Source organism: Notechis scutatus, chromosome 4 (assembly GCF_049901735.1).
Source record: "Notechis scutatus isolate UNSWTSFEM ecotype Mainland chromosome 4, rNotScu1.2, whole genome shotgun sequence".
NCBI classification, from domain to species: Eukaryota; Metazoa; Chordata; class Lepidosauria; order Squamata; family Elapidae; genus Notechis; species Notechis scutatus.
The window spans coordinates 120,228,676-120,245,653 of NC_142012.1; the positions used below are offsets into that span (position 1 = coordinate 120,228,676).

General features: G+C 34.5%; 1 protein-coding gene across 1 annotated transcript in view; it reads right to left on the minus strand.

The window, feature by feature from the left end:
* Positions 1-484: 484 nt before the first annotated feature.
* CFAP58 (cilia and flagella associated protein 58) overlaps positions 485-16,978 on the minus strand; it is a 60,170-nt gene continuing 43,676 nt past the window's right edge. Inside the window, exons 16-18 of the mRNA XM_087964592.1 lie at positions 4,987-5,106; positions 3,377-3,510; positions 485-1,301 (exon numbers count right to left, since the gene is read on the minus strand). Coding sequence (XP_087820718.1) covers positions 1,181-1,301; positions 3,377-3,510; positions 4,987-5,106 — 375 coding nt within the window. The 3' untranslated portion in view covers positions 485-1,180. The remainder of the gene's footprint in view (positions 1,302-3,376; positions 3,511-4,986; positions 5,107-16,978) is intronic.

A 16,978-nucleotide genomic window follows, 5' to 3' on the forward strand; every position in this document is an offset into this window, starting at 1 on the left:
ACTTACAAGTGTGTTCAGGTACCACTAGTTGGTTTAATTTACTTAGAAGAGTGTCTGGAATGATGGTATTGAATGCTGAACTGAAGTCTATAAAGAGGACCCTTGCGTAGGTATTTGGAGATTCAAAGTGTTGTAGGATGTAATGCAGAGCCATGTTAACAGCATCATCTGTCGATCTATTTGCTCGATATGCAAACTGCATGGGATCTAACAGCGGATCTGTGATGGTTTTCAGGTGGGACAGCACAAGCCTTTCAAAGATTTTCATAACTACAGATGTTAGAGCAACTGGTCTGTAGTCATTCAGTTAATATATTCAGTTAATATTCTCCACAATAGTTTTAACATTTAACTCTGTATTCTTCCCAAAACAATGACCTTTCCAAAAGATTGGTTTTTTTAAAAGAAAAAAAGTATTTATCATATTTTTTCTTTGGATTTAATTTTCAGCCTTAAGGGAGGAAGAAACATTTCACCACAAAGCCACATTCAAAGCAGTTTATTTTAACACACATTTCAGCACCTCATATATTGATTCCATCATATGGCTTGCTACTGAATGATAAAATCTCATAAGTAAAGAAGTTTGGGTATAGAAAGCCATACATTTCATGCCTAAGCAAGTTTTAAAGTTTTCTTTAAGCTTTCTCACATGTTCCTATCTGCCTAGTAAATTTTGTTATTGCATATTACACATGACTACATTGCTATAACTTAATGTTGTTGTATGAAATTTATAAAATTTAATTTTTATATTTTCTTAAGATATTAATAATGTAAATATTTTTCCTGGGATTTTAGGATGTAAATTCAAGAAGAGGTAGTCAGAAACAGTAAAGCTTTAAAACAACTGCATGCATTACATCCAATCCTCAGCATATTTTTTGCAATCAATTTTTGCAAAATTGACTTCAAGAGAACTAACTTCCAAATCAAGCATTTTTTAAAATGCAATATAAGATTATGTTGCTGTTATTTTTGTTTTTAAAAAAGGCATACTTCACTGATATCAATACATAAGATGTAGAATTCTTATGGGTAGACTCCAATTCACATGACCTTGCTGTGCCAGAGTTGTATAAAACGAACACAGAGATCTTTTTGGAAACCAATAATATATGAAAAAGCAATATATTGTAGGGGATGCCACAACATGTGACATTATGTCTTGATGCTATAGTTATGCCACAATTTTGGGAGGTGGATTGCTTAGTGGGAAACCACCTCCAGTGAAGCGTGGAACTCTGGCTCTTTGTCCTGAGAAGTCATGTTCTATGTTACTCAAGGCTTTCTCTTTTTCCCTTGGAGATGAAGAAAAACAAAAGAGGAAATAAAGAAATCAGATGTATATTCATAATGACAAATATTCTATCAAAAGATCATTTAAAATATGTTGATGAAATACATCAATTTTTTAAGCATCCACAATTAGACATCTGTTTGAATCTAATTAAGTAACTGCTGATTGAAATGTATTAAAAATTGGGAATGAATCACTCTCCTACTGTTAACCCCTTGAAATCATTTCTCATTAGAAGCTGAATAATTGTAAGTTAATTGTAAACTTTGTAATTCAGAAATTCTAATCTTAATACCACTTTCAAAATAAGTATTTTTTTTCCAAATGATCATAAAGCGCAAAACGGAATGTGTGTGTGTGTAACACATTTTGTATTAATTTCATGTGTTCCTTTAGACAAAACCAAGACTATGTATATAATTCTAAACTGTTATGTTCTCCATATTATATACCATAGGATGAATAAACACAGCTTAAATTTACCAGGCTAAAGAGGAAAAAACAATTTGAATGTTTATTCAGCCATTTAATGAGTACTAAGTAGAGCAATGTAAGGAACCAATTTTTGTACATAGAGATGCATGACTGCACAAATGCTACAGAATGTTCTATGAAATTCATTAAACCAATGAAAAATTATATGACCTTAATATAAAAGCTGTGAGACTAAAACTGAATTCAACACGCAGCCAGCTAAGTTAAAAAAACAACGATATTGTTTTCTGCGTAGTGTTCCAATAAAACTTAAATCACTTCCTAACAGCCAAAATATCTATCATGATTTTAAATAAACTTGCATAATATTGAAAAATTAGAGACTACTTGTGTGTAATATGAATACATGCATGTCCAAGTAAAATCTTTATAAGTGGTCAATTAAATTGTATAGGGCAGTTGGTGTATTTTTCCATGTATAAGATGCCACCCTTGTATAGGACTTCCCCCACTTTCCTTACTCAAAATTCAAAAATCAATATTTTAAACATTAAATAGAAGACATTTAGTTTGCAGAGTAAGACATTTGCTTACTGGTACTGGTTTTTTGTTTCTACATTTTTATGTAGCTGATGTCAGTAACGTAAGGCTCATGATTGGAGGAAACCTGTTAGCTTGTTTCTGCAATCAGAAGTTTCACTCATGAGACTAGTTTGCAGAGAGAAGATATGGCAGTTCTCACAAACGTGGTTCTCTTCTTGGCCCCCCATATATAAGACGCCCCTCCATTTTTAGGTAAATATTTTAAAGAAAAAGTATCTTCTTATACATGGAAAAATACGGTATTTTATTTTGCTATTTCTATCTGAAAACTTGTGCAATTAGAATATTTGAAAAAAAAACTACTGTAAACTCGTGAAATTATGCAATAAAATTAATCCTCAGCAATGGACGAAAAGGCACATCTCTGATTGCTTGCCAGCCAACATTCTCGTGCCTCTTTAATTGTCATGAAGAAATGAATCAGGGCTGATTCACACATTTTGAAACCACCTGTTCTGTTTATCACAAGATTTGCAGAGGGCATCAGCCCTCTGCAAAGCAAAGTTCTACGGTTTCTACCAAATTGTAATATTTCTCTTATATTCTTAGTTTGAACTAAATAGTTAAAGTAGAAAACAGAAATATTATCAGCAGAGAACATTTTGGAAGAATAGTTTACTTTTTGTAATAGTGTCTACTTTTTGTAATACTTTCATTTGGTGAAAACTCGGTATTTGCAAATCTATACAAAAGATTGAAAAGTTGCTTAGTCTTACACCACAAGTGAATTCTGTAGATGCATAAAAATTCAAATGTAAATACATTCTCATCAATATAGATACATAATGATATTATAATTTGGAGTATGACAAAACAAATAAATAGATTAAAAACTGAGAGAGACAAGTGGGGCCTTTCACTTAAAATAACAGAAAATTCCAGTTGTGGCCAATCTCAATTATCTAATCTGGAGAATATGTGTCACCTATTCTACATAGGTAACTTGAAAAGTGCTGCCCCTATCAGACTTCAACTAGTCATTTTTTATTAAATACTATTCTTGCAATTGTTCTTACTACAATTACTAATACTTCTTACCTGTTTTCCTGCTCCTTGCGTTTTTGAGTGAGGTATTTCTTCTTTATATTCAGAAGTTCATTTGCAAGTCTTTCAATCTCATATTTGTATTCTTGACTCTGTGATTCATACATATTCAGCTCAGAAGATAAAACCTTAAAAAGTCAAAACAAAACCGATTATAGTGCACCAAATCAGTGATTTGCCTTTATGCTATTTTAAGTTCTTGAACAATTTTAAGTTCTTAAACACAAAGCCATCCTTGGAACAAGGAGAAACTTGATTGTCTTAGGCATGCTCTCTTTTAGCATCACTTTATGCAGGGAATGCTGCCTACACCAATAGATTGGGAGAAACAAAAAAGGGAAAAGAAAGAATAAAATTACTCCCATAGAGATGCTCACTCACTCCTAACTTTGGCCATCCTAATTAGAAAAGCCTGAAGATATAAGGTAATTTCTTAATAAACTCATTATTATTCATTGTCAGTATCTGCTTTTTTACAATATGTTATTCTGGCTTTTTATTATTTTACACAGAATTATAGAAAGTAGATTTTGGGTGGGACCTCTAATCACTTTCTATCCCTTAGACAGTTTCTGCAAACTAGTTATGAACAGAAGGAAAATAGTTTGACTCGTTTATTAGGAAATTAAAATGAAAAGGAAATTGAAAACCATATAAAATTCTAGTATTGTCTTCAATTGCCATAGAAGGATGAATATTACAGCAATGATTTATTAAATTAGTTTTTCATATCTTAATTCGATAAACATTTCACAAAATGCTACTCTTGACCCAATTATGAAACTCTCTTTCAAGCTTTTAGTTAATTGAGTTAATGCGTTGTTTTTTTTTTGCTCCTGTATGAATGATAAGATTAAAACTATAGCAAACCAATGTAAACCTTCATCAATATTTATTTAAATGGTCATTGTGATTCATAAATATTATTCAAAACTTTCCTTCCTTTTACAGATTTTTGTTAAACTGAAGAAATTAGGACTGCAAGAGAAATTTGGATCAGACCAAAGATGAATCTAGAAATTTTCAGCTTTCAACTATTTTCATCTAGACATTTCCTAAAATCCTACAAACAAGACATAAAGTATTATGGTTCTCCCAGGCAAAACCCCTTAATCAATCATTCAAGAATCCAGGAACATCTAACAAAGAAGTTGTAGGAAAACTAACACACCATTACAAATACTGCTGTGCAATAAAAGTAAATCCTATTTATATTGAAACCAAAGTTCATTAAGTTATACATCTTTGTCCAAGCTATGCAACAGCTTGGAAAAGCCTCTCTTTTTGTTGGGAGGTCTGGTTAACAAAAGTGTTCTGAACTGAAATTATTCTGTTTTGAGCTTGAAACTTCTGATTTGAACTCAAATATCTTTAGTAAGGTCAGAACAGCATCACAGTATTTCTTATGAGGCTGTAACAAAAAAGTAGTGAAATAGCAATATTCTTCTAGTATATATTATGAATGAAGATGTTCAGTCCAATCTCCAAATGTTTTTGTAAATTACAAAACTCTATGCTTCATTATTTATTAATTAGAAAGCTAGGAGAAATCACCTATGCCTTATTTACAAAGAGTTTGAAAAAAACAAACCCAAACTTCTTACTTTAAGCTGTTTTGTCTTCTCCCTCAGTGTGTGTCGATATAGCTGTAATTGTTCTGCAGCTTCTGGCCCAGGCTGACGAGCTAAAATGTGTTTCAGTTCCACATACAATTTCTCCTTCTCCTAGAAGACACCATTCAATATAAATCAAAATATTATCCCTATTCTGTTTTAGAAAACAAGGGAGCAAATGTGACAGCATCAGAAAAGAAAAACAAGAATCAAAAAGTAAAGAAGGTAGTAAACAAACTTGTTTTACTTAAATATTTAGAGAATTCAAACTTATCACTGTTGTATAAATGAAGCGGATTAATAATATCACCAGAGAATGAGGCTTCACTTCTTACTCGTGGGAATGTAGGAATTTACAAAAGTAAATTTATAAGTAATTTCAATTTCTTAGGCTGTAAAAAAATTGTAGACTATTCCAAAGGTACTTTTTCAAGAGGCAACTGGACTAGGAGCTTGCCCTTAGCTTGCAAAGCTTCTTCTCCCTACCTCTGTCAAAGGGTGTTACAGTATATGTCTTATGACAAACATAGGACATTTTTGCCCCGGCCTATGCTTATTTATAGTTCAGTATCAGTTATTGACCTATAATGATAAAAATGAGGAAATGGCTATTTGGAGCCATTGGAGTATTATGTTATTGGAAGAGTCAATTATTATATCTTCAAGACCTTACAATCTATGACCACAAGAATCGGTGTAGCTAAAAAGTGTATTGATGTGTTCCTTTTTTCCCCCTGTCATTCTGCTTCCTCTTTCTTGATAACATTTTTAATCTTGTCACTTCCTTCTGCCTTTATTCGCAATGGTGCATGCATTGACCACTTACTTTCTGAGTCTGTAGTTAGGTACATGCTAGGTTTTGCCTACGCCTATGAATATTTCTTCAGTAAATCTTCTTATTCAGGTTAAGGACTCAGTTCAAGAATGTTCATACATTCATACATTCATACACATACCCAAACTCTTTCTGTCTAATAGTGTCAGCTCCTACAATTCATTAATTATCTTTTTTTTTTCAGGTCTGTAGGTGTGAAGAAAGTATTTACTGCAAATTCCAATAACAACATGTTAAAGTAATAAGCATATATGACATGCTCTGGCATGAAACGCTTTCATTCATTATGCATGATTCTAAAGGTTGGGATTTTTTTTCATTTGGGTGGCACCAACTATGGACTGCTAAAAAAATCCAGTTTTTTATGTATATAATGAAATCTATAGCACATCTTAAGGAGATCAAGGAGTGATGATTAAAGAGTTCAATTTTTGGCCATGTCACCTCTTCACAAATTACAAGAAGCTGGAAATCTAGAGAGAAATATAGTCAATATGAATTTCCATATGACTATGGCAAATTGTTTTACAAGGTGATGTTTATTAAGAGAGATACTGTCCATTATTTTTAGTTAATCTGTTAAAATGTGGGGTTGCCCATTGGGAGAATAGAATTTTGTGGACATTTCCTCTTTTACCAAAACAGGAAAGTGGAAACAACAGTCTTCAAACAGTGACTATTCACAAATATTTGTATGGTGAAAATTTGGTTTTGAAATTAGCCTTAAGAATAAATAGGAAAAAAAGAGTTCTTTTGAGACTTACCCACAGCACAAGCTCAGAATTTTGGAGTCAGGGGAGATCAGGAAGGGGTGGAAAGAAGGTGTATCCTTCCTTTGAAAAGTGACTAAAGGAAATTACTTGGGGGATATATATATCCCTGCACAGTACTGTAACAGGCTTGTTACAAACCAAACTGCAACAAGTTAGAAAAGTTGTAACTCTAATTCATCCATCCATTCATTCATAGGAGCCATAGTGGCGCAATGGTTAGAATACGATATTGCAGGCTAACTGCCAAAAGCTAGGAGTTCAGTCCTGACCAAAGCTCAAAGTTCACTCAATATTCCATTCTTCTGAGATTGGTAAAATGAGGAAGCAGATTGTTGGGGGCAATATGTTGATGTTGTAAATCACTCAGAGAGTGCTGTAAAGCAATAGAATAGAATAGAATAGAATAGAATAGAATAGAATAGAATAGAATAGAATAGAAGTCTAAGTGCTATTGATATTGATATTGATATTGCTAGACAATATATCTGCCTTGCTCCTCTGAGTGCAGAAAGAACAATTATGTTAATGTTTTTCCCACGCAACAACCAGAAACTATCTGAAGTTCTCAGCAATTAGCTCATTAGCTGAAGAAACTATGTAACCTGTAATTATTCATATATGCTTTTATCTACAAAGCTAGCTTGCAACCAGATTTGTTTCTAGAATGTATAGTTACAACTTAGTCATGGAAACATACTTAGAGAGAAAATGTTCAAGTCTTTCATTGAAAACAATTAATTACTTCACTATTAATACTGTTGTCTACTGAACATTAAAAGGTAGCTAGGAAGGGAGTACTGAGGGTTTAAAGCCAATGCCTAATGAATTATCATTGGAACTGGGAGAATGGATTTCACAATATATATATAGGAGAAAAATGAGAATAAAATAATCACTTGGATAGGTCTGTGTATTGAACTCTACTGAGCATAACCATTCAGCTTATTTAAAATGCAAAACATTTCAGAAAAATGTAATCTTGATTTTAAAAAGGGAACAAAAGAGGCAAAAATAAACCCAATTCCCCATATCTTCTTTGTGTTACCATGCCCCATCCTTAGTTTAGGGCACATAAAGTAACAGAAAGCAAAGAGTAGTGTAAATGCTAGAACACAGACTGCCTAATACCACTTCAAAGCTGTGAATCATTCCTATTCATTACAGTATGCAAATACATTCATTTTGGAAAATTAGCCACAATTAATTCCCTGTGTCAAAAAATAAATCCCTCCTCACAAATCTTACAAATATACCATAAATGATTGGTGTCAACAACTATGGACACACATATGACATTTATGTGGATAATTAATATTTTTGGTAAAAGATACATTTATTAAGTGCAATATGCTGAAATATTAGTGCATAATCTGTTTCAAAAATTTTATACTTATTTTGTTGTACTTCAATTTTCACCCCAAAAAAATGAAATCTCTTCAGTCTTACAAGCTTCAGTTTTACAAGAACAGTGGACAGACTGAATCTGACAGATGGTAGAATAAACATTCAAAATCATCTAAATAAATTCAACAGCTAGAAGGACAAACATATAATGTGTCACCCAAACAGCCAACATATAACAATAAGAATCAGGAAATAATATTGGTAAGGATAATTTAAATCATAAAGTAAATCAACAACATGATTAAGTGGCATAAAAGTTACAAATTTTTGTAATTTATATAGCATCAAAGCAAATACATACGTGAAATCTAATACCAAGTTGATTAATCATTTGGCATAAACAACTTGTTTGGCATAAACAACTTCAATGTCCCAATCTATAATGTACTACACTTACAAACTCTCAAAGTAAAATTTTTAATAAGCATGTGGGCTTTGTCCTCTATAAAAAATTTTTTAAAAAAAATGAACAGAAATATCTTCAGGCATTACTCAAAATTCCCTTTCTCGCAAGACTTGCAACAGATCAAGCAGGTCATCAAAATTGTCAGAAAGTTTGTGCTAATGTGCTTATCTATAAGTATTTGTTTCTCAGTATATTATGTCCCAGGTAATGACAAAAGCATTGTTTATTATGTGTTTTACCTCTTTTTGTTCCAGAAAAGCACCAACAGAGTAGGTAATGCCTATAAACCTTTTGTGATAGGGTTAGCAATAGGGTTAGAAGTAAATATGTCTTCCACCTGTAAGGTCTACATCGTACTCAAAGAACAGCAAAATTCTAACCTATTGTTTTCCTGGTATATGACACATATGACACCAGACTGGATATATAGCGATCATTTATTGGACTTGGGAATATGCAGCACAACAACACTTGGGTAGGCACCTGTATATTAACCACTAATTAATATAAATACATTTGTCATACTAAACATTCTTATGCTTGATTAGAAAAAATAACAGCAAGTTTTAAAGATATTTTATACTCACTTCATAAATTTGAGATTTACTTGGAGCTTTAATTTCAGGCTCCCTGATGGGTAATACCATTAAGGGCCCTGCCTTTTGACCTTATCACTGAGCATCTTTTTCTGGAACTTCCAGAAATGTCATAAAAATCATGATTACTATGAAGTAGAGTGGAAATGATGTTGTTTTGTTTAAATAATTATTTTAAAAGATGTGACAAGGAGTTTTTGTGTATAGAACTCATCAAACTGAACCTAGAATGTTCTGGAAAACTTCCTACTGCTTTTCCTTCAGACCCTGTGGGACTTCTGGGAAGCAGTTTGGCAATATCTACAAGTAAATCCTCCAACATGAGCAGAATACTTTAAACTAATTATAATTCATAGGATTTGCTTCCAGAAACAGCCAAACCAACAGTCTCTAAAATATCATGGTCCAAAGGGGGATCAGGATGTTCCAGAATTCTGTAAAGAGCTTCATGATCAAATTGGATTGTTTTACATCTCTCAAGATGAAAGCTGTTATTGAACTGATTATGTAGTAAATAAGCATTTGATATGCTTGCTAGAACTCTTAGTACTAGGTTATATACAAGTAATCCTCAACTTACAACCACTCATTTAACGACTGTTCGAAGTTACAACAGTCTTAAAAAGGGTGCTTTACAATCTCTAAAACACTTTCAGCCTTCATAAAATGTCATGCTTTGACCCACTCCCTACAGTTACGTAACTGCATTTCAGGAGCTTGGCAACTGGCTTATATGTATGACCAGTTGCAGCATCCCAGTCATATGACCAATTTATGACCTTTTTTTACGGTTTCTGGCGCTTTTTTTGCCAGTTTGCAACAAAAAACTGCCTATTAAGGAGAATGAATTAAGAATGATGACCATGTAGAATGAAATTTCAGTTGTGCTTGTAAATGGACGATTATCTGTATTTTTTTAATTAACTGATTTTTCTCAAAGACACTATAAACCCTAGAAAAGCATTCTTAAATGTTTCAGCATATAGAGAAGGAGAAACAATATATTATTTTCATATATTGAGGCCCGAAAATGTTTAGGAACACTAAACTGAAAAAAAATGTTCTCAATAAAAAGAATGTATATTTTAGTGCATGCTGCATAAACAGAGATTTTAACAATGTACAAAAGAAATTTACAAAATGGGTTGAGAAGTTTGTAACTAGTTTACATCCTGAACAAGGAGGAATAAAAAATATTAGAATAAATTGAATAACAGATGCAGAAATATATTTTCATGATCTAATACAGAAGCAAATCCACAGAATATTTCAAGCACCCTGAGGAAAAACAAAATCAGTCTGCTGGGATTTTTCTAAAAAAGAATCCTGAATATTATTTATATAAATTATATGGGCAGGCAGTAGCAGAAATTCTTAAACTCCTCTAAACTTCATTTAAGTAATAGTTAAAAAAAGGCTGGAGGCTAGAAAGAAACAAGAATATCTTTGTAGTAAACTATTCCATTTCTACTGTTTTCCACTAATGCTGTTCTTATTTTAAACACATTTGTTTCTTCATGAATTGTACACTTTTATTATCTTTCTTCTCTATACTCCTTCATTCATTTGTTCACTGGCATATACCCCACAAAGATATAGAACACATGCATACATGAATACGTACAGTACAGTGGTGGGATTCAACATTTTTTACTACTGGTTCTGTGGGCATGGCTTGGTGGACTTGACTTGGTGGGCATGGCAGGGGGATTCTGTAAAATCTCAATTTCCACCCCACTCCAGGAGAAGGATACTGTAAAATCCCCATTCTCTCCCCACGCCACTAATCTGCTTTCCAGTTCTCCTGTGCAGGGCAACAAAAGAATCAGCTGGGACTCGGGAGGCAGAGAACAGAAGGGGAGCAGGACCAGTCAGAGGAGGTATTCTGAACTACTTAAAATTTCCGCTACTGGTTCTCCGAACTACTCAAAATTTCCACTACCAACTGGTAGAACCTGCTGAATACCACCTCTGGTACAATACACATACATGTACATGCATATGTATGTTTCTGTATCTGTATCTACATCTACAACTACATATGTGTCCACTGCTGTAATGTATTTAATAAAAGTTAAATTAAAAAGCATTATTAGTTTTATTTTATATGGATATATTTCTTATCAATTAACATTGTTGCACCCTTGTAAATTTTAGTGGTGACTGAATCACTTTCATGATGGAAAAACATTCTTCTTCACTTAAATCTGAACAAGAACTTGTCTCTGAAATGAACACAACATTTTTCTTGTAGGTTGAGCAACAGTAAATGTTTTGAGCTGCAAAATGGCACATATCAGCAAGCAATGACAACTTTTAGCTATAATTTAAGAATATTTACTGCAGTACTATGGATGAATCTATTTCAACTCAGAAAGCAATACTCCAGCACTCTTGTGGAAGGCTGTTTTAAAACCAGAGTCCTGCTTTTCTAGTGCAGTCTAACATTTACAATGTAATACAAGAATGTATGAGAAATGATGTAAAAGAAATAAACTATGTTTAGTAGATAAGGATATTAGGTATAACACAATATAGGTGGTTTTGATTACATACATCATATATATTGGACAAGTCTGCTGGTGAGATGTGCTTAACTGTTATATTATTGTATATTTATAATAAATATATAACATAAAAACTCCGTTTTTATGACCCAGTAATCTTTTAATTAAATATCAAATTTATGGCAACATGTTTTGTTTTAGCTAAGGCATTGCTACAACTTGCTTAGAGAATCTACACAAAAACTGACAAAAAATCCTAACTCTTTCTCTCAGTCTCTGAGATTATGCAAACCATTCTGTTTCAAAGTACCTAGTTGTTTTTTAAAAAATTATTTATTTTATTTATTTATTTTTGTCAATTGCTTACAAGATAATAGGTATAAGTAAAAACATAGTTATGAATACATGGATATATATAAGAAAAATAAAAAATAAAAGAAACAATAGGACAGGAACGGTAGGCACGTTGGTGCGCTTATGCACGCCCCCTACAGACCTCTTAGGAAAGGGGTGAGGTCAATAGTAGACAGTCTAAGGTTAAAGTTTTTGGAGTTTGGGGAAGAAACCACAGAGTCAGGTAGAGTATTCCAGACATTGACCACTCTGTTGCTGAAGTTGTATTTCCTGCAATGAAGTTTGGTGCGATTAACCTTGAGTTTGTATCTATTGTTTGCTCTTGTGTTGTTATGGTTGAAGCTGAAATATTCATTGACAGGTAAGACATTGCAATGTATGATTTTATACACTATACTTAGATCGGACCGAAGGCGGCATAGTTCTAGGTTTTCTAGGTCTAGAATTTTGAGTCTGGTGGCATAAGGTATTCTGCAATGAGTAGAGGAGTGGAGAACTCTTCTTGTGAAATATTTCTGGACTTTCTCAACTGTGTTAATATCAGATACGTAATGTGGGTTCCAGACTGATGAGCTGTATTCGAGTATTGGTCTAGCAAATGTTTTGTATTCTCTAGTTATTAGTGTAATATTACCAGAGAAAAAGCTACATAAGATTAGGTTAACAACTCTTAACGCCTTTTTGGCTATGTAGTTACAGTGGGCTCTAGCACTTAGATCATTAGAGATGAGTACTCCAAGATCCTTGACAGAGTTTGGATCATCAACAAGGTCTTGACTATTCAGCCTGTATTTTATTTTCTATTATTAACTTCAATAGCCAGACATTTTACATGGGACAATTCTTACAATTTCACTCCATGCTCACTTTGGATGTAAGAAGATCATGAATCAAAACAGTCTTGGCTGCATTTTAAGATAGCATTTCTAGAAATTATCTACATTGCTTAGGATTTATCCGTTTCTATTCCACTCCAGCAGATACAGCAGCATCCAACCATAATCAGAAATATTGGGTGAAACATCTGATTGCAAAAATACTATTATGGTATAATTACACCTTCAGATGTTTTTAATACAGTATGCATTATAGTGATGGTGAATAGACAGTTTTTAGAGGTTTTTCTGTTTGTTTGGGGGGATGTTTGGTTTTACAAATGATAGTCCTTTACATAGTATCATATTATTACAACAAGGTCTATTCTTTTCCCTTTCTATTTATATGAAATAGAGAGCAATGATTTTACTTTCTTCATGACACACAGCTCTCTATAGAGCTACTCGTGGATGTCATGACTACTGTATTTTTCTGACTATAAGACGCTCCAAAATATATGACGCACCTAGCTTTTGTGGAGGAAAACAAGAAAAAAAATCTGTCTCTGCCTCTGCCTCCCAGCAATTTGCCTCCTTGCACCAAACAGCAAACAACCTGGTTAGCTTCTGCACAATCTGATTTAGCACAAGCATCTGATTGTTGGTTGGATCTGCCTCCCGATACCAGCTGTTTCAGGCTGCAGGGATCGCCATCGCCTATTGCCACCTCCACATGCCGCATTTTTGGCCTTTGCATCCCATTTTTGGCCTCCGTGCACCCCATTTTCAGCCCATTCCAGGCAGCGGGGATTGGAACAGGCCGAAAACGGGGTGCGCAGAGACCAAAAGCAGGGTGTGCAGAGGCCAAAAATGGGATGCAGAGACTGAAAATGGGGCACACAGAGGTGGCAATAGGCGATAGCGGTCCCTGCAGCCTGAAATAGGTGATCATCGGGAGGCAGATCCAACTGACAATCAGCTGCTTGTGCCAGTCAGGCTGTGCTGAAGCTGACCAGGCTGTTTGCTGCAAGGAGGCAAATTGCTGGGAGGCAGAGACCGAAGGGTGGGGGCCAGCAAGTAGGCAGGGTTTTTGCAACATTTGCTGTATAAGATGCAGAGACATTTCCACCCACTTTTTTTTGGGGGGGGGGTGCATCTTATACACCAAAAATATGGTACTTCTATTAGGCAACAGGTATATTTATTTGTTTTACCATTATTTAACAAACAGAATCCAAAAATGGAATCATATAAGAAAGAGGTCAATATAACTCATGCGTACATATGCCTATGTATCTATATTTGGGCCAATGGGCCATCATTTCTTAAAACTCTGACATGCATTCTGTATTTTCCTTTGTATTTCCCAAACCCTAAACTATTTGTTAAGATAATAAATGCTTAAGGACCAGAATCCTTATGCATTTTCTCATCTTTCCAAACAGATTTTAATGCTCCCCTTGTCTTGTTTTAGTTGAAAGAATGGCTTGGGAAGAAAACAAGCACATAAATAAAAGCTATTCCATTCAATAGCACAGAAAACAGTTCTAAACTTGTTGCTGCTGTCTTATGACTTACATCTTAGTGCTAAATATGCAAAGATGGAAATGGAGATGGCTATTCTGACCCAACCGGGTTCCCAGAAAACAAACACAGACAAAGGCCCCACCTTTCAAGGTTTAATTACGAATGCTGTTCCTTTACAGATAAAAGGCTGCTTTCCAACAATTATCTCCAACAAGAAAGAACCTTGCCAAGTTGTTTGTTAAGGCTGCCAAAAACCCAGAGATAAGAATTAATTTACAAGATTCACGAACTAAGATGTCCACCAGTTGAGTTTAAGAGCTTTTTGCTGTCTGCAAAGAACACTTTTCCAAACCTGGCTTTTATGCTCTCGAGGGCGGGGCCATTACCTTTCAGCCTTACTCCCGAGTCACCCGTGCTGCTGTAATTGTTCTTTCCTCCAAGTGATCCTTCGTGCACGTGCACTTGGAACAGGCTCCTCAGGAACCTCCTCGTCACTGCTGCCAGCACCCACAATCTCTGAAGGCAGCAGTCCACTCCCTGATGGTCCTGGTCCCTCATCAGAGTCATCGCTCTCCTCAGCCATCTGCACCTGCTGCCAGCTAACCACAATAATGGCATACTCAAAATTTTCATTGATTCTTTCTCCAATGCCCATGGTCTTCATGAATTCAGCAGGTCAGTTAAATGAGGCTCTTAATTGGCACATAACATGAAAAATATGCTTGTCATATTCACCAATTCAATTTTATAAAGGAACATTCACTGCAAGCAGGACAAAATACAAGCCGTTTTTATGCTGAAGGACTGGAAGAAACCCATCTTACAATATGCAGCTTATGTATAGGACTAGATCAAAATACTTCTCTGTGAGTCTTTCTGTAAATAGTAGCCTTTAACAAATAAATATTCTTTGCTCACTCTTATTCTGTTCTGTCAATTTACACAGTCACCTTTCTGTACTATGGTTATGCTGAGCTCTATTTAAATCTTGAGAATAGATAATTTGAATGACTAGGAATTGGTAGAGTCCTTGGTGCTCCATGATTTTAGCTTGCAGACATTTCACTACTCAACTAGGTAACATTATCAGCGCTGGCCCAGATAATGTTACCTACTTGGATAATTAAACATTTGCATAGCTTAAAGAGAATCCACAGTTCAACCTGAGCTACATATAATCTCTTCTGTTGAAACTAGGAAATGAGTGAGATGTTACAATGGCTCATTCAGTCAAACTCTTTTTCTTGAATAAACTACCTTTATTTCTTCCTAAAACAAATACTGTAAATCTCTATATTTTTTTACATCAGGGTATAAGGGAAATGTTCAAGAATTAGAGTTTTTGTTGCCTTTTATTATTTTTACAATTACTACACAGCCCTCATAGATATTAGGGCATTTAAAACTAACATGTTAACTAATGTGTTTATTAGCTATTATTTTGATTAATAAAGCATCTATACACAATTTCTTTCCATACATTTCCTAACTGCAAAGCCATTAATAATAAAATAGAAAAAAATCATGTTGAGTCACATGGCATTTATCATTTCTTTCAATAAAGTTTCAGCTAGGATCTATCCTAATATATAGATACTTTATTAAGTGAGAATTTCATACATATACACAATGGTCAGTATTCAGAGACAATATCTAGTTAATACTGAATGCTAAAGACACAATACAAATAGTCCTTGACTTATGATAATTGGGACTTGGATTTCCATTGCTAAGTAATGCAGTTGTAAAGCATGCCATCAATTAATGACACCAACCCCTGCGGTCCCATTGTAAACTGAGTCCCATGGTCCCATGGAAGATGACCCAATTTCCTGTCAGCTTCCCACAACTGAAGTCTGTGGGAAAGCTATCAGGAAGTTGGAAATTCCAGGCCAACAGGCAGGTAAGTGGGGAGAGGGACAAGGTGAGGAGAAGGCTTGGGAGGGTGTTCAGAGGGTTCATGAGAAGTGTGCAGTTTGGGGAGCGTGCACAGGATGTGGCACAAATCAGGAAGGGTGCATGGGGGTGTAGCACAGGTCAGGAAGAATGCACAGGGATGTGTAGAGGTGTGCAAGAAGTGCTGTATGAGTTGGGAAGGTTGTGCTGGGGTCTGATACAGGACAGGAAGAGTGTGTAGGAGTGCACGGATGCACAAAAAGCGCCAAGTCAGGGTAGATGCACAAAGGTGCACATTTGGCCATTGACTTTCTGGAGAAGCTGACAAGGAAGATTCCAAATGACAATCACAAGTTTTCAAGACAAAGCTATATAGTTCAATTTACTGGGACAATTACCTAACTATCCTTACAAAATTATTTTGTTAGTTACTGTTCACTAGTGTAATTTAATAATACTATAAAAATAAACACATGTTCCAAACAACCAAGTGAAGTGCCTCTAGTACTAACTATGCACCCTTGGTGGCAAAAAATGAAAAACAAAAACCCTGATACTGGGAAATTTAAGAAATTAGAAACATAAGCAAAATTGCCTCAGAGCTTTGAGACACCACTGTAGTTATACTTTCCAAACTCAATTATTGTTTGATGAGTACACAGTAATGAATTAGGTACCGTATCTGCTATATCTGTAATATGATCAAGTGTCTCGCTCTAGTGCATAATGTTGCTTTTGTGTAACAAAGGGTGGTTATTTCTAATGCATTTGTTTTTATAATGTCAGCACAAGCCACTGAAAGCTACGCACTTCAAAAAAAGTAGGGTAGCATATTCCATTTTAGATTTATTTTTATTAACCTGGTAAATA